The 27,924-nt window shown below is 44.5% G+C and overlaps 1 protein-coding gene across 3 annotated transcripts in view; it reads left to right on the top strand.

Annotated features, from left to right (window-relative positions):
* The first annotated feature begins 13,453 nt into the window (after positions 1-13,453).
* The window catches only part of LOC126424811 (G-protein coupled receptor moody-like), a 120,928-nt gene continuing 106,457 nt past the window's right edge, over positions 13,454-27,924 (top strand). For 2 of the 3 annotated variants that reach the window (XM_050087602.1, XM_050087603.1), the window contains exon 1: positions 13,478-13,701. In XM_050087602.1, the coding sequence (XP_049943559.1) occupies positions 13,622-13,701 (80 nt within the window). In that variant the 5' untranslated portion in view covers positions 13,478-13,621. Of the gene's footprint in view, positions 13,702-27,924 lie in introns of all 3 variants that reach the window. The other variant, XM_050087604.1, reaches the window with a different exon arrangement.

Below are 27,924 nucleotides of genomic sequence, written 5' to 3'. Positions count from 1 at the left end.
CTCTAGGTCGGAGAGAGGGGTGAAGACGATAGAGACAGAGGTGTGGGAGGAAATGACGTACGGAACGCCAAGGAGGATATGGACAGAGGGGGAGGGGCAGGAGGAGATGGAAAGAGACGTGAAGAAGGGAGAAAATGGACATAGAAAAGGGGGAAAAGGTAATGGACAGAGAGAGAAAGAGAGAGAGAGAGAGAGAGAGAGAGAGAGAGAGAGAGAGAAGAGGGGGGGCAACAAGGAGATGGGCGGAGGCACGGGAGAGGAGGAAATTAGGACGTACATCTAATTCCCATATGTATTAGAAACGGGTGATTTCCCTTCCCTATCTTTTCCATTTAAGGACACAGAGCCGGCCGCTGTGGTCGAGCGGTTCTAGGCGCTTCAGTCCGCAACCGCGCTGCTGCTGCTGCTGCTGCTGTCGCAGGTTCGAATCCTGCCTCGGGCATGGATGTGTGTGATGTCCTTACGTTAGTTCGGTGGTTTAAGTAGTTCTAAGTTCTAGGGGACTGATGACCTCAGATGTTAGAGCCATTTGAAACATTTTAAGAGACTGATCCGCAGCAAAGCGGGACGAGGGACAGAAAGTATCACATAACTGCTACACCGTCTTGGCGCGTGCATTGGACCAGCGATTACAAGCAAGCTAATAATCTGGAAACACTTGTGTGTGAACGGTATACGAACATGAGGGGCATCTAGCGCTCTGGAGTGTATGTTCCAGCCCTCGTCGTTGTGAACCGAGGTTGGAATTGTCGAAAGAAAGACAGCAGCGGCAGAGCGGCGTTTATCGGGCTCATTGCTACCGTGGAGATGGAAGCCCGCCCAGTTCCCACAGCCGCCACTGTGCTCTCGCCGGAGACTCGCGGCAGTTAAGCGCGGGGTGGCGCGACGCAGCCGCTCCTACGCTGGAAGGCTGACTCCCCACCGCAGTCCAGCACGACGGGGGATTCGTCCACGGCCGCCGGCCGCCTGCCTTTACTGTTGTTTAGCGCGGGCGCGCAGTTCGTCCGGCAGTAAAAAGCCGAGATGTGGCCGGTCGGAACACAGAGCACGCGGAACTTGTTTCCCCGGTTTAACTGCCGCAGCTCCACTCGCTGCGTGTGTCTCGTCTGCCCTCGCTCGTAAACCTGCAAGTGCTACTTACTGTGACGTCAGCATTCAGATGACGCCCCTCCCTTCCCATTTCGCATAAATGTCTGCTCTGTTACTGTAAAAATTTGCGGTGGTGTACCGTGAATACTAAAAGGAAATGAGTGGGGAAGATGTAAAATAAAGGAAATGTAAGCCGTTATTGAAGAATGGAGGGAAATAAGTTGACTGATGGATAATATTCTTCTGGGGTGTGCAGCCGGATCATAACGTCATCTTGAGACAATATTTCCGCGGTCCAACTGGCCGCCATCTTCAGGTGAGAGAGCTGGTACACGATCTCGCCGGAACTGACTTCTTAGCGCAAGCGGCGGCCCCCGTATAGGCGGCAGAAGGCCCACAACGCGTGCGCGAGGTGCCGTAACTGCCCTCTAGCGGAAGTAAACATACCGCTCCGCCAGTGGTGGAAACAGGCGAAATCGAAATATCGCTATTAAAAATTTATTCCGAACATCGAAACACAGACCGTTGTTTTTTAATGTTTGATAACACCGGGTTCCAAGTCTTGCTTAAAAGATAATCTTTGTCTCTATTATTATCATACAAACTAATCTCTATGTATTCTTTTAAAACACAGTCGCAATAGCGAGATCCAGGGGCAACCATTTGTGTCTCGTCATACAGCATTCTGTGTCCCTCGGTGAGACAGTGCTCCGCCACTGCAGATTTCTCAGGTTGAAGCAGCCGTGTGTGCCGCTGGTGCTCAACACATCGGTCCTGAATGGTCCAGACTGTCTGACCAATATAAGCCTTCCTACAGTGGAAAGGTATATTGGACACACCGGGCTTCCTCAAACCCAAGTCATCCTTAACAGAGCCAAGAAGCGCTCTAACTTTGGCTGGCGGACGAAAAATACTTTTGATACGATATCTTTTTAAAATTATTCCTATCTTCGAGGAAATACTCCCTGCAAAAGGCAGAAAAGCCACCGAGGCCTATATGGGGGCCGCCGCTTGCGCTGAGAAGGCAGTTCCTGCGAGATCGTGTACCAGCACTCTCACCTGAAGATGGCGGCCAGTTGGACCGCGGAAATATTGTGTCATGAAGTCGTTATGAACCGGCTGCACAACTGAGAAGAATATTTTCAATTATTACGCCGGGAAAGTCTTCGTAATCACAAGGTGACTGATGGCAAATGACGAGGACCTCTGCAGAAACTCCAAGGAAACCAGTGACTCCAAAACACTGACTGGAAGAAACAGTTGTAAGGGGTGCGTACTGGAAGACTGTCATCGTACTGGAGAGAGCTGTGGAGGGTAAGAACTGAAGGGGAACATAGAGACCAGAGTACACTGATGGCAAAGAAATCACAACACCAAGGAGGAGTTGTGCGATATGAATGAGAGTTGGTAGGTGTGTTTCTACAGGGTTATTATAACTTTATTATTTTCACAATGCTTTGCACACACATACAAAAACTCAAAAAGTTTTTTTAGGCATTCACAAATGTTCGATATGTGCCCCTTTAGTGATTCGACAGACATCAAGCCGATAATGAAGTTCCTCCCACACTCGGCGCAGCATGTCCCCATCAATGAGTTCGAAAGCATCGTTGATGCGAGCTCGCAGTTCTGGCACGTTTCTTGGTAGAGGAGGTTTAAACACTGAATCTTTCACATAACTCCACAGAAAGAAATCGCATGGGGTTAAGTCGGGAGAGCGTGGAGGCCATGACATGAATTGCTGATCATGATCTCCACCACGAGCGATCCATCGGTTTTCCAATGTCCTGTTTAAGAAAAGCCGAACATCATGATGGAAGTGCGGTGGAGCACCATCCTGTTGAAAGATGAAGTCGGCGCTGTCGGTCTCCAGTTGTGGCATGAGCCAATTTTCCAGCATGTCCAGATACACGTGTCCTGTAACGTTTTTTTCGCAGAAGAAAAAGGGGCCGTAAACTTTAAACCGTGAGATTGCACAAAACACGTTAACTTTTGGTGAATTGCGAATTTGCTGCACGAATGCGTGAGGATTCTCTACCGCCCAGATTCGCACATTGTGTCCGTTCACTTCACCATTAAGAAAAAAATGTTGCTTCATCACTGAAAACAAGTTTCGCACTGAACGCATCCTCTTCCATGAGCTGTTGCAACCGCGCCGAAAATTCAAAGCGTTTGACTTTGTCATCGGGTGTCAGGGCTTGTAGCAATTGTAAACGGTAAGGCTTCTGCTTCAGCCTTTTCCGTAAGATTTTCCAAACCGTCGGCTGTGGTACGTTTAGCTCCCTGCTTGCTTTATTCGTCGACTTCCGCGGGCTACGCGTGAAACTTGCCCGCACGCGTTCAACCGTTTCTTCGCTCACTGCAGGCCGACCCGTTGATTTCCCCTTACAGAGGCACCCAAAAGCTTTAAACTGCGCATACCATCGCCGAATGGAGTTAGCAGTTGGTGGATCTTTGTTGAACTTCGTCCTGAAGTGTCGTTGCACTGTTATGACTGACTGATGTGAGTGCATTTCAAGCACGACATACGCTTTCTCGGCTCCTGTCGCCATTTTGTCTCACTGCGCTCTTGAGCGCTCTGGCGGCAGAAACCTGAAGTGCGGCTCCAGCCGAACAAAACTTTATGAGTGTAGTGTGTCGTGACCACATGTCAATGAATGGAGCTACAGTGAATTTATGAAATCGCTTCAATCATTTGTAATAGCCCTGTACATCTGGAAGATGGTGTCCAGTCATACGTTGCGCCAGTCGCATAAGAGTGGCGCCAGTAGCGCCACGTTGAGGATGCAGGTCAGGTTTGCTTTAAATACGCGCTAGTTACCTTTGAGATTGGACGTGCTGAGCTGATGTTAGTCGCGAATGCTTGTAAGGCAACAAAGATGCCGTTATCAGTACCTCTGTGTGTTTCAGGGAGGTCGTGTAATAAGGCTACCAGAAGCTGGATGTTCTTTATCCGATATTGCGGAAAAGCTTGACAGGAATGTAGCCACTGTACATGACTGCTGGTAGCAATGATCACGAGAATGTACGGTCGCAAGAAGACCGGGCTACGGATGGCCTCGTGGCACTACCGGTAGGAAAGACCATCGTGTTCGACTTACGGCTCTGGCCCATCGTACTACATCTGCAGCAGCAATCTGAGCAGCAGTTGGCACTGTAGTGACGCAAAGAACTGCTGCAAATCGGGTACTTCAATAACAGCTCCGACCAAAACGCTCTGTGGCGTGTGTTCCACTTACCCAAACCACCGCCACTTGCCACTTCAGCGGTGTCAAGTGGGAGCTCATTGGACGGCAGGTTGGAGGTCTGTCGTGTTTTCTGACGAAAGCTGGTTGTGGTTCGGTGCCAGAGATGGCAATGAGTTCGTTAGGAGGCGGCCAGTTGAAGGGATGCAACCAACGTGTCTGGATGCTGGACACGCTGGACTTACTCCTGGAGCGATGGCGTGGGGTGCGATTTCGTATGACAGCAGACCACGGTGCGGCGAAATTTGGCGTTAATAGGCTATGGCAGTGGCTGTGAATTTTCTTGATCTGCATACACTGAGTTGACAAAAGTCCTGGGACACCTCTTAATATCATGTCGGACCTCCTTTTCCCCAGCGCAGTGCAGCGACTCGACGTGACTATGCACTCAACAAGTCGTTGGGAGTCCCCTGCAGAAACACTTTGCCACGCTGCCTCTACAGCCGCCCATAATTGCGAAAGTGTTGTCGGTGCAGGCTGTTCTGCGCCAACTGATGTGTCCGTGTCACCAACTGATATGTCCGTGTCACCAACTGACGTGCCTGTGTCCCATAAACGTTGGATGTTGGGCGATCTGGCTGGCCAAATCATTTGCTCTAACTGTCCAGAACGTTCTTCAAACCAATCGCAAACAACTGTGGCCCCCTGACATGACGTTGTTGTTTGATAAGTCCCACATTGTAACACGAATGGTGAGACCCTGAGGGCCACACTGTGCTAACGGATACGTTAAACACACGTCCTACATTGATTTCTGCGGTTATTTCACACAGTGTTGCTTGTCTATAAGCACTGACAACCCTATGTAAATGCTGCTGCTCTCGATCGTTAAGTGAAGACCGTCGGCCACTGGGTTGTCCGTGGTGAGAGATAATGCCTGAAATGAGGTATTCTCTCCACAGTCTTGACACTGTGGATCGCGGAATATTGATTTCCCGACCGATTTCCGAAATCTAAAGCCCCATACAGCTAGCTTCAATTACCATTCCGCGTTAAAAATCTGTTAATCCAGGTCTTGCTGCTTAGTGGCTTAGGCAACACCCGATTCCCTCGCTAGCTTCTCTCTGCTGTCGCTGCGAAAATACCACGGGCAGACAAAGATCACCGTGCTCGTGCTCACAGCCTCTGTGCGTTAGCAATCGACTATCGACAGCTACTATTTGAAAAATGTTTAGCGTACAAATATGAAATGTGACACATCCAATGAAAAAAGAAAGCTGACATTACTTTCATTGAATACCACCAATAAACTAGAAACTTCAGAGAGTATCGGCACGGAATATAGAGCCAGCACACAAGACAGAAAGAAAGAAATGAGGCTTCTGGAGCAGTCGCATGCTCGGTAAGGTCCATGCGATACAAGAGAAAGAAAGAGATTTCGTTCTACTACATAAGTTCAGAATTTGATACAGTGATCATTCAGAGAGAATTTTTTTGTTATTAACTGAAGCCTTGTTTACTTTCTCGTAGGTCTTCCCTTAACGTGCAGTAGCTACGCTTGTGTGGTGCATGAATTCGGAGCACTATAGTTCAATTTTTCTCTCTAGCTGATGAGAAACAAGTTGGGTAACGTGTTCTGCGTGTTCTCCAGCGGGAACTGGAGGCCAGTGAGGCAGGCAGCGAGTGAGTTCCGTGTTTGTGCCAGGAGAACTACGTCTAACAGAGTTACAACTCGCCGCGTCCCTAGACGAGACTGAGAGAGCCGCGTCTGGGAACTGAACTACAGCATAAGGGTTCCCGCAACTCGCGAGGGCGTCTAGAATTAGTGTGTGTGTGTGTGTGTGTGTGTGTGTGTGTGTGTGTGTGTGTGTGTGTGTGTGTGTGTGTTTGTGTGTGTGTGTGTGTGTATAGATCGTTTAGCCCAAAACTTTACGACCAGTGAGACGTCCGATCTGACGTAATGACACAGTATCAAAGACGACACAGCACGATCACTAAATATAGAGGTGAACGCACGCTTCCCACAGGAGCCAGCGACCTAAAAGTTTCTATTAGCTTCTTTCCGGAACCTGTGGCGTTACGGGTACACCAAAAAGTACCGTTTGTTTCTTCATTATGCTTGTGCCTAAACGAGACTAGCGACGAACTAACGGAGCTAGGGACAGTGAAGCAGACAACAAAAAGAATTCTGCTATCTTGGCAGCAAAATGAAGCATGAGGGACGAAGAAAGGAGGAGACGAGCACAGACCAAGAGGGGACTTCCCTCCGAAGAAGTCCACTGGCACCTGCTTCTACATTCGTGCTGTGCAGACCACTGTGTACTGCGTGGAACACGGCACATGGCACTCCCCGTGATGTCACATGGTAGGTAATCTTTCAGTGGATAACACCGCATGCTGGAATTAATGCTTATGAGTTAGTAGTCAATAGCTCAGTAGGCAGTTCAGTTGAAGAGGAATGGACATTTGTAAAAAGGGCAGTCACAAAATTTGGAAAGAAAAACATAGCTACAAGGAAGGTAAACTGCGAGGAAACCACGGTTAGCAGAAGAAATATTTCAGTTGATCGATGTAAGAAGGAAGTACAAAAATGCTCAGGGAAGTTTAGAAATACAGAAATAAAAGTCGCTGAGGAATAAAACAAACAGGGGCTGCTGGGAAGCTAAGACGAAATGGCTGCATATTAAATGTGAAGAAATTGAAGAATAAATGAATGTCGGATGCACTGACCCAGCATATAGAGAAGTCAAAACAACCTTCGGGAAAATTAAAAGCAACGGTGGTAATATTAAGAGGGCAATGAGTATTTCGCTGTTAAATGCAAAGGAGGGAGTCGATAGGTGGAGAGAGTACATTGGAGGCCTGTATAAGGGGAAAGACTTGTCTGATGTGATTGAACAAGAAACAGGAGTCGATAGGGAAGAGACAGGGGATCCAGTATTAGAATCAAAATTTAAAAGAGCAGTGTAAGACTTAAGATCAAATAAGGCATATGGGATAGATAACATTTCAGCAGAATTTCTAAAACCGCTGGGGGAAGTGGCAATAAAACTATTCATGGCCGGCCGAAGTGGCCGTGCGGTTAAAGGTGCTGCAGTCTGGAACCGCAAGACCGCTACGGTCGCCGGTTCGAATCCTGCCTCGGGCATGGATGTGTGTGATGTCCTTAGGTTAGTTAGGTTTAACTAGTTCTATGTTCTAGGGGACTAATGACCTCAGCAGTTGAGTCCCATAGTGCTCAGAGCCATTTGAACCATTTGACTATTCATGTTGGTGTGTAGAATATACGAGTCTGGCGATATACAATCTGATTCTCGGAAAAACACCACATAATTTCGAAGATTTCACGAGGTGACAAGTACAACTATCGCACAATCAGCTTAACATTTCATGCGTCCAAGTTACTGACAAGATTGGTATACAGAAGAATTGATAAGAAAATTGTGGATCCGTTAGATGACGATAAGTTTGGATTCAGGAAAGGTAACAGAGGGGCATTTCTGACGTCTCAGTTGATAACGGAAGCAAGACTGAAGAAAAATCAAGGTACGTCCATAGGATTTGTCGTCCTGGAAAAAGAGTTCGACAATGTAAAGTGGTGTAAGATGATTGAAATTCCGAGAAAAATAGGGGTAAGCTGCAGGAAAAGACGGGCGATATACAGTGTGTACAAAAACAGAGGGAACAATAAGAGCAGAAGACCAAGAAAGAAGTACACGGATCAAAATTGGTGTAAGACAGGGACGTATATTTTCGCCCACACTGTTTAATCTACACATCGAAGAAGCAATGACGGAAGTAAAGGAAAGGTTCAGGAGTGGGTCAAATTTCAAGGTCAAAAGAATATCAGTGATAAGATTCACTGATGACATTGCTATCCTCAGTGAAACTGAAGAGGGAATTGTAGAATCTGCTGAATGGAATGAGCAGCCTAATGTAAACGGGATATGGATTGAGAGTAAATCAAAGAAAGACGGAATTCATGAGAAGTAGCAGAAATGAGAACAGGATTTCTGCTACCTAGGCAGCTAAACATCCCATGACGGGCGGAGCAAGGAGGACATAAGAAGCAGATAACACTGGCAAAAAGGGCATTCCTGGCCAAGAGAAGTCTACTTGTATGAAACATAGAGCTTAATTTGAGGAAGAAATGTTTGTGAATGATAGTTAGGAGCACAGCATTGTATGGTAGTGAAACATGGACTTTGGGAAATCCAGAACAGAAGAGAATAGAAGCATATGAGATGTGATGTTACAGAAGAATATTGAAAATTAGGTGGATTGATAAGGTAAGGAATGTGAAGGTTCTCCACAAAATCGGCGAGAAAAAGGAATATATGATAAACACCGATAAGAAGGGACAAGACGATAGGACATGTGTTAAAACAATGGGGAATAACCTGCATGGTAGCACAGACATCTGTAGAAGATAAAAACTGTAGCAGAAGACAAATTTTAATACATCCAGCAAGTAATTGAGAATATCGGTTGCAAGTACTACTCTGAGATGGAAAGTTTGGGACTATAGAGGAATTCCTGACAGGCCGCATCAAACCGTTCGGAAGCTTGGTGATAAAAAAAATTGTACCGAAGTGTTGTGGCGTAGCTATGTGACCAGTGCCAAATCGCCCCAACACGACGGCGCCAATGTAGTGTCCGGAACAGCTACACAAGGAGCAGGTCAGGTTAAGAACCATTTATCAGAACACTCATCCATGTAATATGTAATACAAAGAACGTTTGACACAGACTTTCACAAAACATCCGGAATATCGTCGACGGTGACGCTTACTGGAAGTCCCGTTGTAGGTTCGCTGAAGACTGCCCCATAGGCCCGTCGGGGTCGGCTCTAATATTACGTGTAGTGTGTGTATCGCTCCGTGTGCTGCGACGACGAGCTGCTCGCTAATTGGTTCACCGGGCAAGATGATGTCATCAGACGTTTGATTGGCTTCTGAAGTGGGAGTGAGTGAAGAGTGGGCGCGCCTGAGAGCTAGGCCGTCGGTGACACAGTGGTGTGCGGCGGGCTGCCGCCCGGCAGCTGCCGTCCGCCAAGAGAAGTACTTCAATACAACAAACAAAACGTCCGATACTCTCATATTACCCTACATAAAAATCGAATAAAAAAGAGCCGTCTCCATAGTGAATCTGACCACGGTATTCCAGCGGAAGTATCTGCTATCAAAGTGTGCGCGGAGGATAGTCTACCTAGGTGGTGGTCATTTAGTAATTAAGAGCAATGAACAAGCTGATAAGCTGGTCAGGACAGGCGCGAAGACTTCATTTAACGGACCGGTACCTGCCTAAGCATCCCTCAGAGCTACGTAGCTGGATCAGGAAGCCGCACGTAGAAAATTGGACCAAGTTAAAAAAAAACATCGCAAGCTAATGACGCCAAAGACTTGTTTCAAGAGATGTTCTGAAATCCTGGGCTCGAACAGGAGACAGATCAAACTCGCGTTACGACTAATGACTGGTCATGCGAACTTTATGAAACATCTAGACACGACAGGTAGAGTGAAAGAAGCCCCTAAGTGTAGACTGTTCGGCGAGAGGGATGAAACCGCGTCTCATTTAATCTGCCAATGCAAAGTGTTGGAGAGCAAAAGACCCAGAATATTCGGATCCTTAATTCCTGAACGAACGGTTTTTAATAATGAACTAATAAGGGGTCCCCTATAACTTTCTAAGGGTACCGGCTGGCTCTACAAAAATGACAGGCAGAGGAACCGCACAACACACCCAGTAAGTTGTAGCCCAAGACGACTATTGTTCTGGCTCCCTGCACTAATCAATCAATCCATCAGTCAGTTAATATCCTACACCGCACGATGTAAGCAAGTGACGTAAACCTGTTACAGAATGGCGGTGTTATTCCGATAGACTCGTATGAAAGGAATGACTGTGGCACCTTCGTGACTGGTCGCAGGTCACCATAGCTTTCCTGAGCACGTCTATCAGTGACCCAGTTTGTAATTTACAAAGGAAGACACTGCTATGAACTACAATCATTTGCTGGGTAGTTACCTAACTTGCAACATAATGCTGTGTAACTTAACGACTACTATTTTGTTTACGCAAATGGTATCAACTTTGCAGTTGACATCAGTTCCGTCCAATGTAGATGAAGTACAGCACAAACATTTCTTGTACGTCGCATGTTGTGTTATTACAGGTTTAGGCACCTGATGCACACAAATGATATATGACAGAAAGAAGAAGCACAAGAAATATGATCTACCATAAATCTTTTGTTGTACTACAACTTTCAATCTTTAGGGAATGCAGGAGCGTAACTTTTCAGTAGGTTTACGATCAATGTATTCCATTAATCCTTTACTGTGACACGTCTCACTGCAACTAAATTACGTTCCACCAGATGATGGTGGTGATAATAAAATAGTCGCTGAATAAAATGATATCAGGGTTGGAGAAAAATACGGAAACTCCGCGAGGAATCGATGCTTGAACTGAAATACAGAAGCTAACCAAGCGTGCATGTTGCACTGTTGTGTTCGACCTCGAATGGCGCCTGCCCAGTGTTCTCAACACGTTACACGTGTCACTCGTGGTCACAACAGTGTTCTGTGTAGCTGTAGGTGCATCGTGTCGGAGCTAAGCGCATTTGAACGTGACCGAGTTGTTGGCGCTCTGATGGTCGGTGCTTTCCTAACTGAGGTAGCCCAAGTTCGGCGTTTCAAGAATCGCCGATCGAAGATTTTTACCGCAACAGGAAAACGTGCCGCCGAACCCATAAAATCTGGAGTATGGAGTAATGGAAGAACGTCATCTGGTCGCATGAGTCTAGTTTCCTACTTCCGACCGAGTTTACGTCCCAAGAGTGAAACATGGCGGGGGTTTGGGCAGCCATATAGTGGTACTCCATGGGATCCGTGAGTACTCTGACGGACGGCATTACTGCCAGGGATTATGAGACCATTTCAGCTGATGAGGCCCATCACGTGGTACAGTGTTTGTTGCCCAGTGGCGATGCTGTGTTTCAAGGCGACAGGTCCCTGTTTACACAGGTAGCGTTGTCGAGGATTGCTTTTCTGGGGACGAGGAGGAGTTGTCGCGTCTTCCTTGGCCACCAGACCCGCCAGATCTGAATATTACTGAGACTTTGTCATCTGCTTTGGAGAGGAGGGTGCGAGATCGCTCTCCACCCTACCTTAACTTGGCACTATTTTACAGGAAGGTTGCTATAAGATTACTTTAAAAACCACGCAGGGGCGTCCGTATTCATCCATTCTGGAGTGGCCGAAGACTGTTTCGAATCCCAACGGGCTTCCTGCACCGTATTAGGCATGGCAATGTGTTGTCTCTGGTGTGTCCATATTTTTGTCTAATTCGTGTATGTTGCAGTTTCCCGACTGCCATTTGGCCCTTTCTATACAGAAGAAACACTATTAATATTTGTTCAAAATTGTACATCACCTGAAACACTATATTTTCGTAGAGGCAGTGTCAGCAGTAGGGTAGTGAATGAATGTCATAACAATCTTTGCCCTTCTACAGCGACTGTAGATGTACTGCAAGATGTCAGTCCATCAGGCAACGTCCAACTCCGCATCATCAATTTAGCACTTTCAATTCACTGTAGAGTTGTTTTCTAGACACCGTTTGAGGTTTGCCTTTCTGTGTTTTCCTCTGTAAGAAGTAAAACGCAGTATGGAGCCCTGTAATCTCCCCTTCCTCCCTTCTTCCGTCTATTGTCCACATTAAACAATGTCCAGTCCAAATAATTAATAAGCGAAGCCTTTTCTGAAGATTTGAGAGGAGCGAAGGTTACAATAAACCTTCAAGTTTACTTAGCTTGTCATGTTGAGACGACTCCAGTTCTTTTTGTCTAGGGGTCTGATTCTTGAAACTGACAATCTCACATCAGGTCCTGACGGTTAGTTTGAACTAAATAAATATATTTTGTCACATTTTGATACATCATGCAGTATTTTGATTTTTCACATTAGCCGAAATATCGCACAAATATACCTCCGATCACGTCAGAAGCAATCTTACGACTCCCACACTCTGCGGCTATACAATATTCCAAAGATTTACAATTTTTCCATTTTCTACTAGTATCTGTTATGGTATTAATTTCGATTTTTATTTAATAGACGAGTCCAGAAATAAACGCAGTAAACGTTATAGGACTGCGTAATTAATAATATAAATTTTAAGTGTACCAATACTTCGTTATTTGAAAAGTTTCTAAAAAATACTTTTAACTGTACATTCTGAGCTAGTACTTATCGATTATAACCTAGACTAAAGTGTTATAGGAAGTAATTTCTTTTTATAAACTTTAGCTTGAAATATAACATATTGTTTCTAGAATGAAATTTTCACTCTACAGCGGAGTGTGCGCTGATATGAAACTTCCTGGCAGATTAAAACTGTGTGCCGGACCGAGGCTCGAACTCGGGACCTTTGCCTTTCGCGGGCAAGTGCTCTGCCGACTGAGCTACCCAAGCACGACTCACGCCCCGTCCTCACAGCTTTACTTCTGCCAGTACCTCGTCTCCTACCTTCCAAACTTTACAGAAGCTCTCCTGCGAACCTTGCAGAACTAGCACTCCTGAAAGAAAGGTTCGCGGGAGAGCTTCTGTAAAGTTTGGAAGGTAGGAGGCGAGGTACTGGCAGAAGTAAAGCTGTAAGGACGGACGTGAGTCGTGCTTCGGTAGCTCAGTTGGTAGAGCACTTGCCCGCGAAAGGCAAAGGTCCCGAGTTCGAGTCTCGGTCGGGCACACAGTTTTAATCTGCCAGGAAGTTTCATAACATATTGTGTATGAAATTATATGAAAGTTTTCAGAAAACCATTTGAGACAATACTGACCTGCCCAAAATTCGAAAAATAATTCTGGTATCGACAACTACTGTTGAGGAGCAGTAAAGCTAGAGCAGGATGTGCCGTTACAGCAGGGACGGCCTTCGTGGCAGTGCCAGTCTGCTTTTTACGTCCTCCTCGCACTATCGATCACTGAGCACAGTGTTCTACTCCAGTTCTTTCGTAAAAGATATATTAGCATGGAAAGAACACCCAGCTCCGCATCATCGGTTGAGGATTTTCAATCCAGTTTAGAGTTATCTTCTAGACACAGTTTAACGTTTTATCTTTCTGTGTTTCCCCGCACAGAAGTAAAACGCAGTCTGGACCTGATTTTTTTTTCCGCGCGTGCCGGCAGGTGCGCAACGCGACGGCGGTGTTCATCATCAACCTGTCGGTGTCGGACCTGTCCTTCTGCTGCTTCAACCTGCCGCTGGCCGCGTCGCTGTTCGCGCAGCGCGCCTGGACCCACGGCGACCTCCTCTGCCGGCTCTTCCCGCTCTTCCGCTACGCCCTCATGGCCGTCTCGCTCTTCACAGTGCTCGCCATCACCATCAACCGATACGTCATGATCGGACACCCCAGGCTCTACCCGAGGTGAGTGCACAGCGACGTTCCGCATCCAGCACCTGTGGAAAACTCTGTATGACCATCTTTCCAGAGCTGGTAGCGGGACTAAGCTGTCCGACACAGGATGTCAAACACCTTTCAGGCTTCCACTTCCCAAACTTATTTTATTTGGCTACCAGTTTCAGCTATTTACTACGCCATCTTCTGGCACCTGACCGACGTGTAGGAAGATTCCACCTCGCTTCTGATCGAAACAGGGGCCAGCAGTACTGGAGCTGATTGCCCATTTCTCTGTCAGAGTCTTTCAACGAACAACGTATTCGCCTTTTTTGTGCCCCGACTAGAGCATTTTTCAGCTGCTTCCCTTCCTTTCCCCTCTTACAGCAAGGTGTGCTTCTTATATAAAACTTATTCTGCAGATCAGTAAAGTTTTGACAGTGTACTTACATATTTCGACACATTTACGAACTTCGACACTTACCAACAACACTTAACACAACACATTAACACAAAATCCTGTCCCATTCAACGTAAGCTCACTGCGCACTACTTCACATAAAAGTGCGCAACAGTTTTAGGCTTCACGTACTGTATACCAAAAAATGAAGTCTTCGATTAGCAAGTACAAAGAATTCCGTATGACAAAATTATTTTTTGTAAGGCGCGCTGCGTGGCAACATTGAATAATGTCCAGGTGAAGGTGGCCTGTATACGCATGAAGTGCCAGTTATAATGAGACTGCGCGTTATAAAGTGTTATTGGTGAAAAACTGGGAAACGTATTTTGGTGACCGTAACTCTCGCCATTTGTTCACTGCGCCAGTTAAAACTACATTCACGCCTCGGACTGCATATTAAGTGTATAAGCACGGTAATTTGCAACCTCTGGATCTCGGTAACGGACAATGATATCGAAAAAACTTCCAAGGTTCCCCGAGAACATCATCTTAAGAACATTCAGTGCAAATTTCGACAGTCTGCCACGAAGAGATATTACAGAATTGACCATTTCCACCAACTGGTACTTTTGATACCAAAGACTCACGGTTACACGGGTATTTCTCAAGAACCGCCCACGAACAAATGGTGCTTGTATAAGTCGTCTGAAGCCCACCATAGACCACACCTCATGAAAAACAACCACCCGATTTGCTCAATTTGCCTGGGGTGGATGAAATGCAAAATGTTTAAATGTTGACCCTCTTATATAGGATAGCAACATCATACCGTTCTTCCGATTGGTATGCTAATTCTCGTTAGACGAACGGCTATCCAAAACACTTGAGCTCTTGTCTCTGCGATCAATAGAGCCCCAGATACGACGTCTTGAAAAGTCGCATTTTCTCACCTGGCTTTTTGGAAGATATTGGTACGGCACACTTGTCATGCGCCGACACACACGAGGCTTTTTTCTACTCGGTAGGTTGAGAACAATGCCCCAACAAGAGTAAGTCTTGGAGTCATCGTTGGACCTTAGCTGTGCTCATCCACTGAATTCAGAGCGTTTTGTTACGAGTGCCCCATCGTCCGTCGTACTCCGAGCTGTGTGAAGGTGCAGTATGGCGGTAGCTGTGTCATTCAGTGTTACGAATTTGTTTTAAAATTTGACGAGTATCTGTAGTGTTCAGGACGGTCATCCACATCTCAGACTGACAGGAACACTGAGCGAATGATTTGCCATTATCATCGTGTCACAATTGACATTACTTCCATGAGTTAAATATCAGCCGTGCTTCAGTATTTGCAGTCACCCACAAACCTTTGAACCATCGCAAAATTTGTGCCCGTTGGATGTAACATATAGTTAACAACAAACGGGAACTTACGGATCTGTTGAAATCTCATTTAAGCCCTATTGAAGAGAATGAATAAGATTTTTTTCAGTCACATATAAACTGTATACTGTTAAACATCTTCATATCAATCCCACTTGAAACAATTTATCTACGAGGAAGCATCTGCAAAATGACTTAACAATTAAATTCTTACCGAGTGCTAACTTCTCTGTAACGCTCTTCTTGCTGTAGATAGTACCCATTTCATATCTTTCCAACTTCGGCTACGATCATTAATTTTGCTGTTCAAATTGCAAGTCATAGCCTACTCCTACTTCCTCATTGTCTACTTTAATTCCCTCATTAACTCGTGACTTAATTCGGCTATTGTTAGTTACACTTGATCTTATTACCTCCTTCCATAGATACTCCCTTCACGACGGCCGGGGTCGCCGAGCGGTTCTAGGCGCTATAGTCTGGAACCGCTACGCTCGAAGGTTCGAATCCTGCCTCGGGCATGGATGTGTCTGATGTCCTTAGGTTTGTTAGGTTTAAGTAGTTCTAAGTTCTACGGGACTGATGACCTCAGAAGTTAAGTCCCATAGTCCTCAGAGCCATTTAAACAATTCCCTTCACCTAATTATCCAAGTGGATACCCATCATTAATAGCATTACAACCTCAAATGCAAATCAAGCTTTCTGGCAAAGCAATACTTGCGCTCTCTCTCTCTCTCTCTCTCTCTCTCTCTCTCTGTGTGTGTGTGTGTGTGTGTGTGTGTGTGTGTGTGTGTGTGTGTGTGTGTGTGTGTGTGTGTGTGTCCTCCCGCGTACTTAGCCACAGCCTAGAGGATTCTGTCCAGAATGAATTTTCGCTCTGCAGCGGAGTGTGCGCTGATGTGAAAGTTCCTGCTAGATTGAAACTGTGTGCCAGACAAGGATTCGAACTTTCGTGTGCAAAAGCTCTACCAATGGCCCGCGATGAACTTAGTTTCAATCTGCCTGCAAGTTTCAAATCGGTATACACTCCGTTGCAGATTGAAAATTCATTTTGTATTCTTTTTGTCTGATCTTCAATTCGTTTTCTAAACTTCTCGTGGATATCGTATACTGCGTCTTCTATATGCAAAATGATTGACATGGGGGTGAGCTTACAACCGTGTTAGACTCGCTTCTCAACTATGGCCTTCCTTTTACGTCCTGTCTGCAACGCCTTGCGTTCTCCTCCCAAACTGATCTTCCCCCACGTCGGCTGTTACCAGTAGTTTCCATTCTTCTATAGACAATTGGTGTCGGGACTTTGCGACGATGACTTACTAAACTGATGATTTGTTAATATTCACACCTCTTGGCACCTGCCTCCTTTAGTATTGGGATTATTACGTTTCATCTGATGGTTTTGTGGTCATGCCACCCGCTCGGACATTGACGAGTGAACCAGCAAACTCTAGCAGCGGAGTCCTCGGCAGCAAAACTAGCGACCTCTGGCAGCGAACGCCTCTACTACAGATAGCTGACCACTAGAGACCTCTACCAGCGGAGTGGTGAACAGCAACAGGGCTGCGAAACTTCAGCGACTTAACGTTAGTTTATATGCATTCTAGTTTCACAGCTTATTAGTTACTACGTGTTTGCATATTTCGCATGTTACAAAATAACACTCTGCTCACAAGACGTAATGCAAATTTTATCTCTAGGTGACTTTAACGCACACGAGGCGTTATATTAAAAATTATTTCCGCTTAAATTAATATTAAAAAACTCAATTTCATACTCGGTTTCAACCATTTAAAATTGAAGTGTGATACTGTATTTGATAGCAGCAGTTTATTTTTTATTCATTCCAAGTATATTGGTGATTTTAATCTGCGCTGTAGAGGGCGACGGGCTTTTTTTACATTAATCAGTACCAAAATAACTGCACTCCATTTTGGGATCAAGATTTTTTAAAAGTAAATAACTTTTTCGCATGCAACATCAGTAGTGGAACCTTAATGGACTTGTCATTTTCTTCAAATTCGCTTATTGTAGATCAGTGTACGGCTCGCAGGGATACTTGAAATAATTTCCATTCTCGGTTAAGACTGCGACAGACTGTTTCATTAAGCGCAATTTTACGTGTGGACGTGGAAACATAATTTTTTTTCGTATCCACGAGAGAAGAGCCAAAGAACTTGTCATAGTAGCTACGATATTCACTAACCAGTGGAGCCAGTGCCAACAAAACAGTAGCTATGCGAAATATATGACTCAGTTGCTGAAATCGCCGAGAAATTCATGTATTATAAATACTGAGTTGTAATAGTAAAAAAAGGGTGAAACGAGATTAGCATTCAACACATTAATAACCACTATAATAAGCTACTTAGTTGTCAAGAGAGCTCGTTTTCATGTTATGTTATGCATTTCGTTTTGCCACACAGATAATTTAAGACAAAAAACTGCTTATTCGGTTTCGAAAATCTTTGCAGTACAGTATATGAAATACGTGTTGGTAAAATCGATGAAAGAAATACATTTTGATATATTCAGTAACAACAGTGTAAAGTATGTAATATGTCTCTTTTTTCTTTCTTTTTTTACAACCATTCGAATAAGCCATTTCCATTTTTTCTGTAATTTCTTTTCGTTGTTGTAATCCTACAGGTATTATATAGTGCGACCGATTCTGAGTGTCGTTTTAAGGGAAAAGTATGCTGTAAATATACGTTTTGCGTTCTAGTGGTTTTATAAATTTAAATCTTCAGTTGCAGATGTAAATGAAAAAATAAAACATATAAAAATGATCACTGTTTGCAGCAGCATAATCTGGCTGTGTTTTGTAGTTTGCTGGCGTGGTCCACGTGGGATCCGAATCACGGACCCCACGGGGGTTCCCGGCATGCTCCACATGCCAGGGGAGAGGTGGAGGCTAGGGTCAGGGAGTCTGAAAATTCCAGCGCCGGCCGGGGATTGAACCCCGGCCCGGCTGGGGCGAATAGCCCCAGCCGAGGCGCTGGAACGTTCCAGACTGTAACCGCTAGACCACCGAGGACCCCGGCGGTGTGCGGCTCCGGCAGTCCGATACTTCCTGCTGTGTCTGTCTGTGTTTACACCGGGCACAGGCCGTCTGCACTAAGGGTTGTTTACCCCCGTGTGTCGGCCGAGTAGTCGTCAGGTCCACGACTCACTTGCCTGACTCTAGTTTCGTTTGATCGAATTCGTGGAGTGTGGCAGTAACTGCTTTTTAATTATTAAAGGTTCTGGACTGCTCTTACTCAATTTTCAGTGGTTTCTGATTTGGCTGTCTTTGAAAGTATGTCGGTAAGATTTTAGGATTCTAAAAAAGTAGGCATTGGACTTACGGTATAAAATTAGGTTTGCTGCAAATAAACTCATGTATGCGTTTGAGTCCTTCCAATAAGGCTACTTCCAGGCGAGAGACAGACAGACAGACAGACAGATATTACTGTTGTTTAATTTTTCATTGCTCGTCTTCTGTCAGTGACAAATGATGACATGGAAGCAGAGATGAATTTCTTCAAGTGAGCGCTTAGTCGATTTGTAGAAGGCAGAACAAATACTGTGTTAACAGGAAACGTTTTCCTGGTGCAATGCGAAAATATTCTTTACGCAGGCTCCACCCGGCTTTTGACTTGTTTGGTCACCTCCAGGTGACAACTGAATGTCGGAGGCACAGATAAAACGACGTGCGACTTACAGTTGATGTTGAGATGTAGAATGTTTACAACGGAAATCTTGATATTTAATTAAAAACGGAAAAAAGTTGTGATTGCGTATTGTTACCTCATGTATGTGTGCGTAACTGTATCTTAAATCAACACAGGGGGGAAATTACATTATTAAATGAAGTTTCAGTTACGCAGCTATTAAATCAAGAAGTTCAGTTTCATTTTACATCACTTGGCTTTAATAACAATGTATGTGTAAAAGTTCAGTATTGTTATTCCTCAGTTAAGATTCATGAACGTGAGAAACTTTGGATCTTGCTGAGATTGTGTGCCTCGCTGACGCAGATAGTCGTACCGTAGATGCAACCACAGCAGAGGGGTGTGAATCTGTGGGGAGGCCAGACAAACGTGTGGTTCCTGAAGAAGGGAAGCAGCCTTTTCGGTTGGTGTAGGGGCGACAGTCTGGATGATTGGCTTACATGGCCTTGTAACACCAGCCAACGTGGCCTGGTACCGCGAACACCTAAAAGCAATCCGAAACTACAGCCTTTATTTTTTATTTTTTTTCCCCTCGAGCGCATTTACCTTCCCTGTGTAACAGTTGCGGTCACTCCTCAGGCAACAACACAACTTACCGAGACTCACTACGTGTGTTACCTCATTTCTATTAAATTGAAAATGCGCAGTAGCTATCAGGTACATGAGCCTCAAAGATGCTGTGATACATATACAGCGCTTCTAGAAAAAAGAAACTTTGTATATTACTTCTAAATTTGATGCAAGCAAGCGCTTTAGTATAAACATAGGGCATTTGAGAAGACGAGAGGGAAGTAAAATGACATTTATAAATTTAAAACATAACTCACTCATATCACAAAACTGCATAGAAATAAACGTTATTTAAGGAAGCCTGTAAAATGATACTTCTGCTGTCATTACTACATGCTTTAAAGATATCCAATATTGTCGAATCAGTAACTTGATCTGCAGACAGGTGGGAGAGCTGTATCTATTGTGTAGTATCGAAAACACCTTGCAGGTGTTGATTTTGGAAGGAGTATGAGGCAGCTTAGTCTCTTCATTGACAATATGGTCACGGCAATTATTCTCTCTCTCTCTCTCTCTCTCTCTCTCTCTCTCTCTCTCTCTCTCTCTCTCTCTCTCTCTGTGTGTGTGTGTGTGTGTGTGTGTGTGTGTGTGTGTGTGTGTGTGTGTGTGTGTGTGTGTGTGCGTGCTCATTCTACTAGATTGACATTTGTTCAGTGAGGTGTTTTTCTTTTTGCTAGATGTTTATGAATATTTACCTTTTCGAGCTGCGAGGCTACCACTAGTCATTTTCGCAATTAGAATAGTAGGGCGGCTTTTACAGAGGAGGGTTGAAATTGTTGGTATATCATAGCTTTCCTTAACAACGGAGCCTTACAGTAGCAGAGTATTGTCGTCGGGTACAGCACGACTTCGGCAGTGGCCAAGTGATAGGCAGTCGCATACAGTATGCGTCGTACATTTCGTTGATTTGAAGATGTTTAAATTTGGTAACGTAGGCTCTGCCGGAGTAATAGTGGTCGAGCAGTAGATGTGGTGAATGCTCGGAATAACGACCGTGTTTCGCACAATAAATATGAAGTAAAAGCGACGACTAACGCCTATTATCCCCGTAAAAGGAAAACAAACACCTCCTCAACTCCTTTGTGATCTTCGCTCTCGCCCAGGAGACTGTGGGAAGTATAAATTCTTAAAGCATCAACGTGTACTGCGCAGTTAATATCACAACAAATATTCCGGACAATCGTTCCACAAAAGTTCCATTATAAGTAGAGTTCGTAGCGCAGTTTTTTTTTCGTTTGCTATAGTTAGAAAGTGACAGTTTTCTGATTTTTTTCCCCTTTTACTTGTACTGTTAAACCTCGCTTCTTTCCGAATTTCGTAATTCTAGGTCAACCGGACGTACCCTATAGATTTTGATGACTGACTATGAGAGTATCAAACTGTTGTAACTTTAGACAGAACTGACTTAGAAGCTCATATTTGTTACATCACCAAGGGTTATAGACCTCAGTATGCGACATAAATTTCGAATTGATACGTCTGCCCGTTCCAGACAAAAAGGGGTCGTAACAGTCTGACACACACACACACACACACACACACACACACACACACACACACACGAAGTGGCCCTATATAAGAGTTCCGTTTTCATCGATTGACGTAAGGAACCCGAATACTAAAATAACCAAATACATAATTAGTTCATATCATTTGTCTTACAGATATTCATGATATTTAAGAAATATAAGTACAACAGTATTATTATTATTTTCGATTATTCCCTTTTAAGAGACCGATTGAACTTGAGTAGTCATTATTTCTTCTTCTTTCTTCCCAAATTCTCTTCATACGTTCACTGTGTTCTCTCTGGCGTTCTTCTGACCATCTTTTTCCCGTTCTGTTCTCCGTGTGTGTTTCTGTATGATGTTTCTAAACTGTTCTCTGTTGTTTATGTTGGCTTTTGTGATCCCCAGTTCTTTGATGTCCTCTTCTGTTTCAGGGATCCACTTTGTCTTGTTTTTTGCTATCTCAAAGATTTGCCTTGTGAGCCTCCTGTTATTCATCCTGCTGATATGTGCATAAAATATCATCCTTGTCTTTCTAATGGTGTCTGTTATTGTTTCCATGTCTTTGTAAATCTCCCTAGTTCGCCTCTTCAGCTGGCCGCTGTGACGAGGCAGTTCTAGGCGCTTCAATCCGGAACCGCGCTGCTGCTGCTACAGTCGTAGGTTCGAATCCTGCCTCGGGTAGGTACTGGGAGATGAAGAAACTTGCACAGGATAGAGTAGCATGGAGAGCTGCATCAAACCAGTCTCAGGACTGAAGACAACAACAACAACATACTTCGGTATCCTGAAGTGATGGATAATCGCCCTGCGTTGCAAGAAAATGTGCAGAATACGAAGAAGAGGAGGTATTTGTGGAGTAACGAGCATTCCATCGCCTCTGATGTTATTACAGCGTGTGTTGAGGAGGCGATACAAAAAGAACTGTTGGCTAATATCACTAGTCCCAATCAAAGGGCTGCAGTTTATACAAACGTGTAGACAGTTTCGCAGAATCGGTCATTCGACGAACGATGGAGGACGTTTACATAAACCAAAAAATAGTGCCGATATTACGGAAATTACGTGAAACCAAAAATCCATTTTCCTTGGCAGAAAGATGTTTTACACAAGACACGGCGTGAAATGGGATTTACCTGGATCTGTAAGTAAACCAAAGATTCTGCTAGAGAGAACGGATATAATTGACAGGCGGTGTAAATACCAGATCCAAGTGAGGAAATTAAGGGAGGTACGCAGAAAATTCCTTTATATTGATGAAACTTCGATGGACAACATTACTTAGAGAAAATGTTGGCAGGGCCTTGCGTTGATGGTATTATGGATAATGTTAGCGGAAGCTATAGGATTTTAGTGGTCAATATTGTTTTTACCCAACGCACAGTTCATTTATAAAGCAGGATGTGCAACAGAAGATTACCATGCGCAAATGAACTACGGAAAAGGTTCTAGTTGGACATCGACTGAAGTAATTCCGAATCAGGCACCGAACTGTGTTATTGTTATGGACAAGGCTTCATATTACAAGCAGCGTAAGAAAGCTCCAACTAGGTCCTCCAATAAAAGGTAAATGATTGAATGGTTATTAAAAAATAAAGCGGAAGCTGAGTTGTCAATGATAAAAACGAAATTTTTTGATTTAATTAAACAACATAAGCCGGAAGGCAAAGTATTTGAAATTAATAAAATACTTGACGCTCATGGACGCATTGTGTCTGCGACTTCCACGTACAACTGTGACTTAAATCCAATTGAAATGGCGTGGGCAAAACTAAAAAATTTCGTCAAAGGAACAAATATTCTTGGAGATACTTGCATGACAAGGTTGCTGCAGTTGGTGAAAGAAGTTGTGTAGCAATTTTCTGAGCTACCATTTTTTTATTCGCAACTAAATTCTGCAGTAACCGAAGAAAAGCATACACAAACACTTGTCTCAAATGATACAGGTTTTGAAACGATAATCCGGCCGTTGTGGCCGTGCGGTTCTAGGTGCTTCAGTCTGGAACCGCGTGACCGCTACGGTCGAATCCTGCCTTGGGCATGGGTGTTGTGTGATGTCCTTAGGTTAGTTAGGTTTAAGTAGTTCTAAGTTCTAGGGGACTGATGACCACAGATGTTAAGTCCCATAGTGCTCAGAGCCATTTTTTTTTTTTTTTTTGAAACGATAAGATGACTGGTGTGCATACTGTCCCCACATGGAGAAACTTGGAAGACAGTACTGGATGAAGGATGGGACGCCATAGTTATTAATTTACAAAGTGACGACGACGATAATGAAAGTGAAAGGAAGACGGGGCGAGACCACGGTACTTCCGTCATTCGCAGACAAATGCTCTCCGACTAACATATCCAGGCACGAAACGTGACCCACCCTCACATATTTACTACCGCCATCTACCTTCCAACCTTCACACAAGCTCTGCCGCATACCTGGCGTGATTAACCCTTTTGGTAGACATCCACAGCCTGCGGGCAGTCCTTCTGAGTCGTTATGCTAGCCATCTGTCTTCCATGCCTGCTAATCCAGCCCATGACCTTTTTTTTCGACGCCTCCTTTGATGTAGGGTATGCAGGCCGCTCCTCCTCCCTACTACCCCTGGGAGTCCGCTTCCGTCAACTGCTCCATTCTCTTTCCTTCCGCTTTCCTAAAACCTTCTTGACAACTTGGGGTACAGCACCGCCTCGGCTCCGTCCCCGGATCTACTTGCTCCGTGACCTTTGTCAATTTCCCAAGGATGGTACCCCTACACTTGTTTATCGTCGGGCATTTGCTGCTCTATGTGCACAAATGACGGAAGCCACATTTATTTACACCGACGGCTCGAAAACATCGTTAGGTGTAGGGAGTGCCTATATTGTTGGCGACACCCCAAATCACTTTCGGCCTCCCGACCAGTGTTCGGTTTATACTGCGGAGCTTTACGCTGTTCTCCAGGCTGTCCACTACATCCGTTGCCATCAGCGGATACAGTACGTAATCTGCTCAGATTCTCTCAGCTCTCTCCTAAGTCTCCAAGCTCTTTACCCTGTGCACCCTCTGGTCCACCGGATTCAGGACTGTCTGCGCTTGCTCCACCTGGGGGGCGTCTCAGTGGCGTTCCTCTGGCTCCCGGGACACGCTGGTATCTGTGGGAATGAGGCGGCCGATATAGCGGCCAAGGCTGCAGTCTCTCTTCCTCGGCCAGCTATTCAGTCTCTTCCGTTTACCGATCTACGGTGCGGTTTATGTCGCAAAGTTGCTCAATTATGGCATGCACATTGATCAACACTTCCCCATAATAAATTGCGGGAAGTGAAAGCCCTTCCTTGCGCTTGGACCTCTTCCTCCCGAACGCGTCGTCGGGAGGAGGTAATTTTAGCTAGACTCCGGATAGGGCACTGTCTTTTTAGCCATCGACATCTTTCAAGCGGCGATCCTCCCCCACTCTGTCCCCACTGCTCTCAGCTGTGGACGATAAGACACCTTTTAATTGAATGCCCCTATTTTAATCCGTTACGCTCCCGTCTACAGCTATCGCCTGATCTATCGTCGATTTTAGCAGATGACACGCGCTCAGCCGACCGCGTTCTCCAGTTTATTAGTGACAGTGAAATGACGTCAGTCATTTGAAGCTTTTTTTTTTTTTGGGACAACCAACCCCTTTCTGTAGTGGATTTTTAAGCATTCCTTCTGCTTTTAGTTTCTCCAATTTTATGACTTTGTTCCCATTGCTGCTGGTTTTAAATTTCGGTTTTTTACTGTTTCCTAAGTCACGGGCTGGGCGCTAATGACCATAGAAGTTTTGCGCCCTAAAACCAAAAAACAAAAAAAAACAAAAAATCCACAGCCTGAAAGTGTGTGTGTGTGTGTGTGTGTGTGTGTGTGTGTGTGTGTGTGTGTGCGCGCGCGCGTGCAAAAGGTCTACCAATGGCCCACGATGAACTTAGTTTTAATCTGCCTGGAAATTCAAATCAGTGCATAGTCCGTTGCAGATTGAAAATCCATTTTCTGAACAGTTCGTATTCTTTCTGTCTCATCTTCGATTCGTTTTGTAAATTACTAGAGGATATCGTATACTGCGTGTTCTACACACAATGTGATTAACATGGGCGTGGGCTACAACCGTGACGCACTCCCTTCTCAACTGTGGCCTCCCTTTTATGTCGGGTTTGCAGTGCTTTGCGTGTTCCTTCCAAACATCTTCCCCAGGTTGGCTGTTACCTGTAGTTCCATTTCTCTACAGATAATTCGTGTCAGTAATGATTTCGTAATATTCACCCCACTGTTGGCATTTGCCTTCTTTAGTATGGGGACTATTACGTTTCTCGCATGGTCTGAAGGTTCTGTGGTCATGTCACACGCTCAGACAATGAGGAGTGAAGCAGCATAGATGTCGCCAGCGGAACTAGCGCCATCTGGCAGGGGGGCAGCTGACTGGATAAGGGACCAGTAGAGACCTCTACCAGCGGAGTGGTGAACAACAGTAGACTGCGAACGTTGAGGGACTACACGTTAGTTCACACCATTATTACAAAAGAAATTCCATCATCGTTTCGCTGTTAATCAGTTGCCACATTTTTGTGTATTTCACGTCATAGTGGCTAATATTCTTACCAACAACTGCTAACTGTTTGTTATATATTTGAAATACATGGCTCAATCACTAAAATCGCTCAGAAATTCGGGAATTTTAAATACTGAGTGGTCATTGTAAAAAGAAATGGTTCAAACCATATTTTCGCCTTAATAGGTTACAACACATGAAAAGCCAGTAGGATAAGCTACTTAGTTATTAAAAGAGCTTGTTTTCATCCTTGGCGTACGTTATATATCATGCATTTCGTTCTGCCACAACGATGATTTAAGCAAAAAATACGATGTATTCGGTTTTTTTTTAATTTATCCAGTACAGTATATGAAATATGTCTTAGTACAATCAATGAAAAAATAAGTTTTTGATATATTCGGTATTAAATGTAAAAAGTGTCAAATAGTTTTTTGTTACATTGGCAACCAGCACAGTAAAGATCATACGAATAAGGAATTTCTTCTTTTTTCTCTTCCTTCTCCTTTGTACGTTTTTACATTGTTGTACTCCTAGAGATATTATATAGTAAAATTAGTTTTGAGAGAGTTATTTTAAGAGAAAAGTATGCTGAAAATACATGTGAATTGTTGTACATACTTTTATAATTTCTTTTTCCTTGAGATATCTCACAAAACGAAATGCACGATATTTCAAATCTTTAATTGCAGCTGTAAAGTACATAAAGAACATATTTTAAGCAAAAAGAAAAAATTAAATTTATTAGAATCATCACTGCTAGCTACAGCATAATCAGGCTGTGTTTTGTAGTTTGCTGGTGTGGTCCACGTGGGATCCGAAGCCCGGACCCCACGGGGGTTCCCGGCATGCTCCACATGCCAGGGGAGAGGTGGAGGCTAGAGGCCAGGGAGTCTGAAAATTCCAGCGTCGGCCGGGGATTGAACCCCGGCCCGGCTGGGGCGAATAGCCCCAGCCGAGGCGCTGGAACGTTCCAGACTGTAACCGCTAGACCACCGAGGACCCCGGCCGTGTGTGGCTCCGGCAGTCCTCCACTTCCTGCTGTCTTTGTGTTTACACCGGGCACAGGACGGGTCTGGCCGGCTGGACTGCGGGCAGACGTGTTGGTTGTGTTTACCTCCGTGTGTCGGCCGAGTACTCGTCAGGTCCACGACACACTGGCCAGACTGTAGTTTCGTTTGATCGAACTCGTCATTTGTGTGGCAGTAACTGCTTTTTAATTATTAAAAGTTGTGTGTTGCTCTTAGTTTCCAGTGACTGCTGATTTGGCTGTCCCTGAAAGTATGTCGATACGATTTTAGGATTCTAAAAAATGAAGGTAATTAGAATCATGGTGTGAAATTAGCGTTATTTTCAGCAAACTCCCGTATGTGTGCGACTGTGCTCATGACCTGAGTCCTTCCGATAGGGCTGCTAGCAGACAAAAGAGAGAGACTGAACACTGTTCTTTTATTTTTGATTGCTCATCTTTTGTCGATAACAAATGTCATGGCATCAGTGACTTGTTTGTTCAAGTGAGAGCTCAGTTGGTTTGCGGAGGACATGAAAAATTGCGTTATATAGGAAACGCTTTCCTGATGTGCTGCAAAATATTATTTATTTGGTTACGAACCGGCTTTTGACCTTTTAGCCACCGCAGTGACAACTGAATGTCGCAAGCACAGGTAAAATGACGTGTGAGACTAACTCACATTATTGATACTGAAAATACATAAAATGTTAAGGTCTTGAGTGTTGACATTTCATTAAAAACGGAAGAATATTGTAAGTGTTCATCGTTATATTTGTATAACTGAATTGACAGTGAGGAAAAATGTCATTCTCAATTACAATTTGAGTTATGCAAGTATTATACTACGGTTGTAAATTCAGTTCCTTTAGATAATGATGTGCACATGAAATTTCAGTTTTTCATTTTTTATTTAAATGTAATGATTTCTGTGTGACATCAGAATACGACTAAATTTGGACCTAGACGAGATAGGGTGGCTTGTGCGCCTCGGCAACAGATAGGTTGGTATCTGTGGAGACGGCAGACAAACGTGTGGTTCCCGAAGAGGGGCAGCAGCCATTTCATTAGTTGGCAGTGGCAACAGTCTGATGTGGCCTTGTAATATTGGCCAGTTTCCCCGATGACTGCATCCTCT

This window comes from Schistocerca serialis, chromosome 10, assembly GCF_023864345.2.
Source record: "Schistocerca serialis cubense isolate TAMUIC-IGC-003099 chromosome 10, iqSchSeri2.2, whole genome shotgun sequence".
NCBI classification, from domain to species: domain Eukaryota; kingdom Metazoa; phylum Arthropoda; class Insecta; order Orthoptera; family Acrididae; genus Schistocerca; species Schistocerca serialis.
This window is presented reverse-complemented; position numbering and strand designations above follow the sequence as displayed.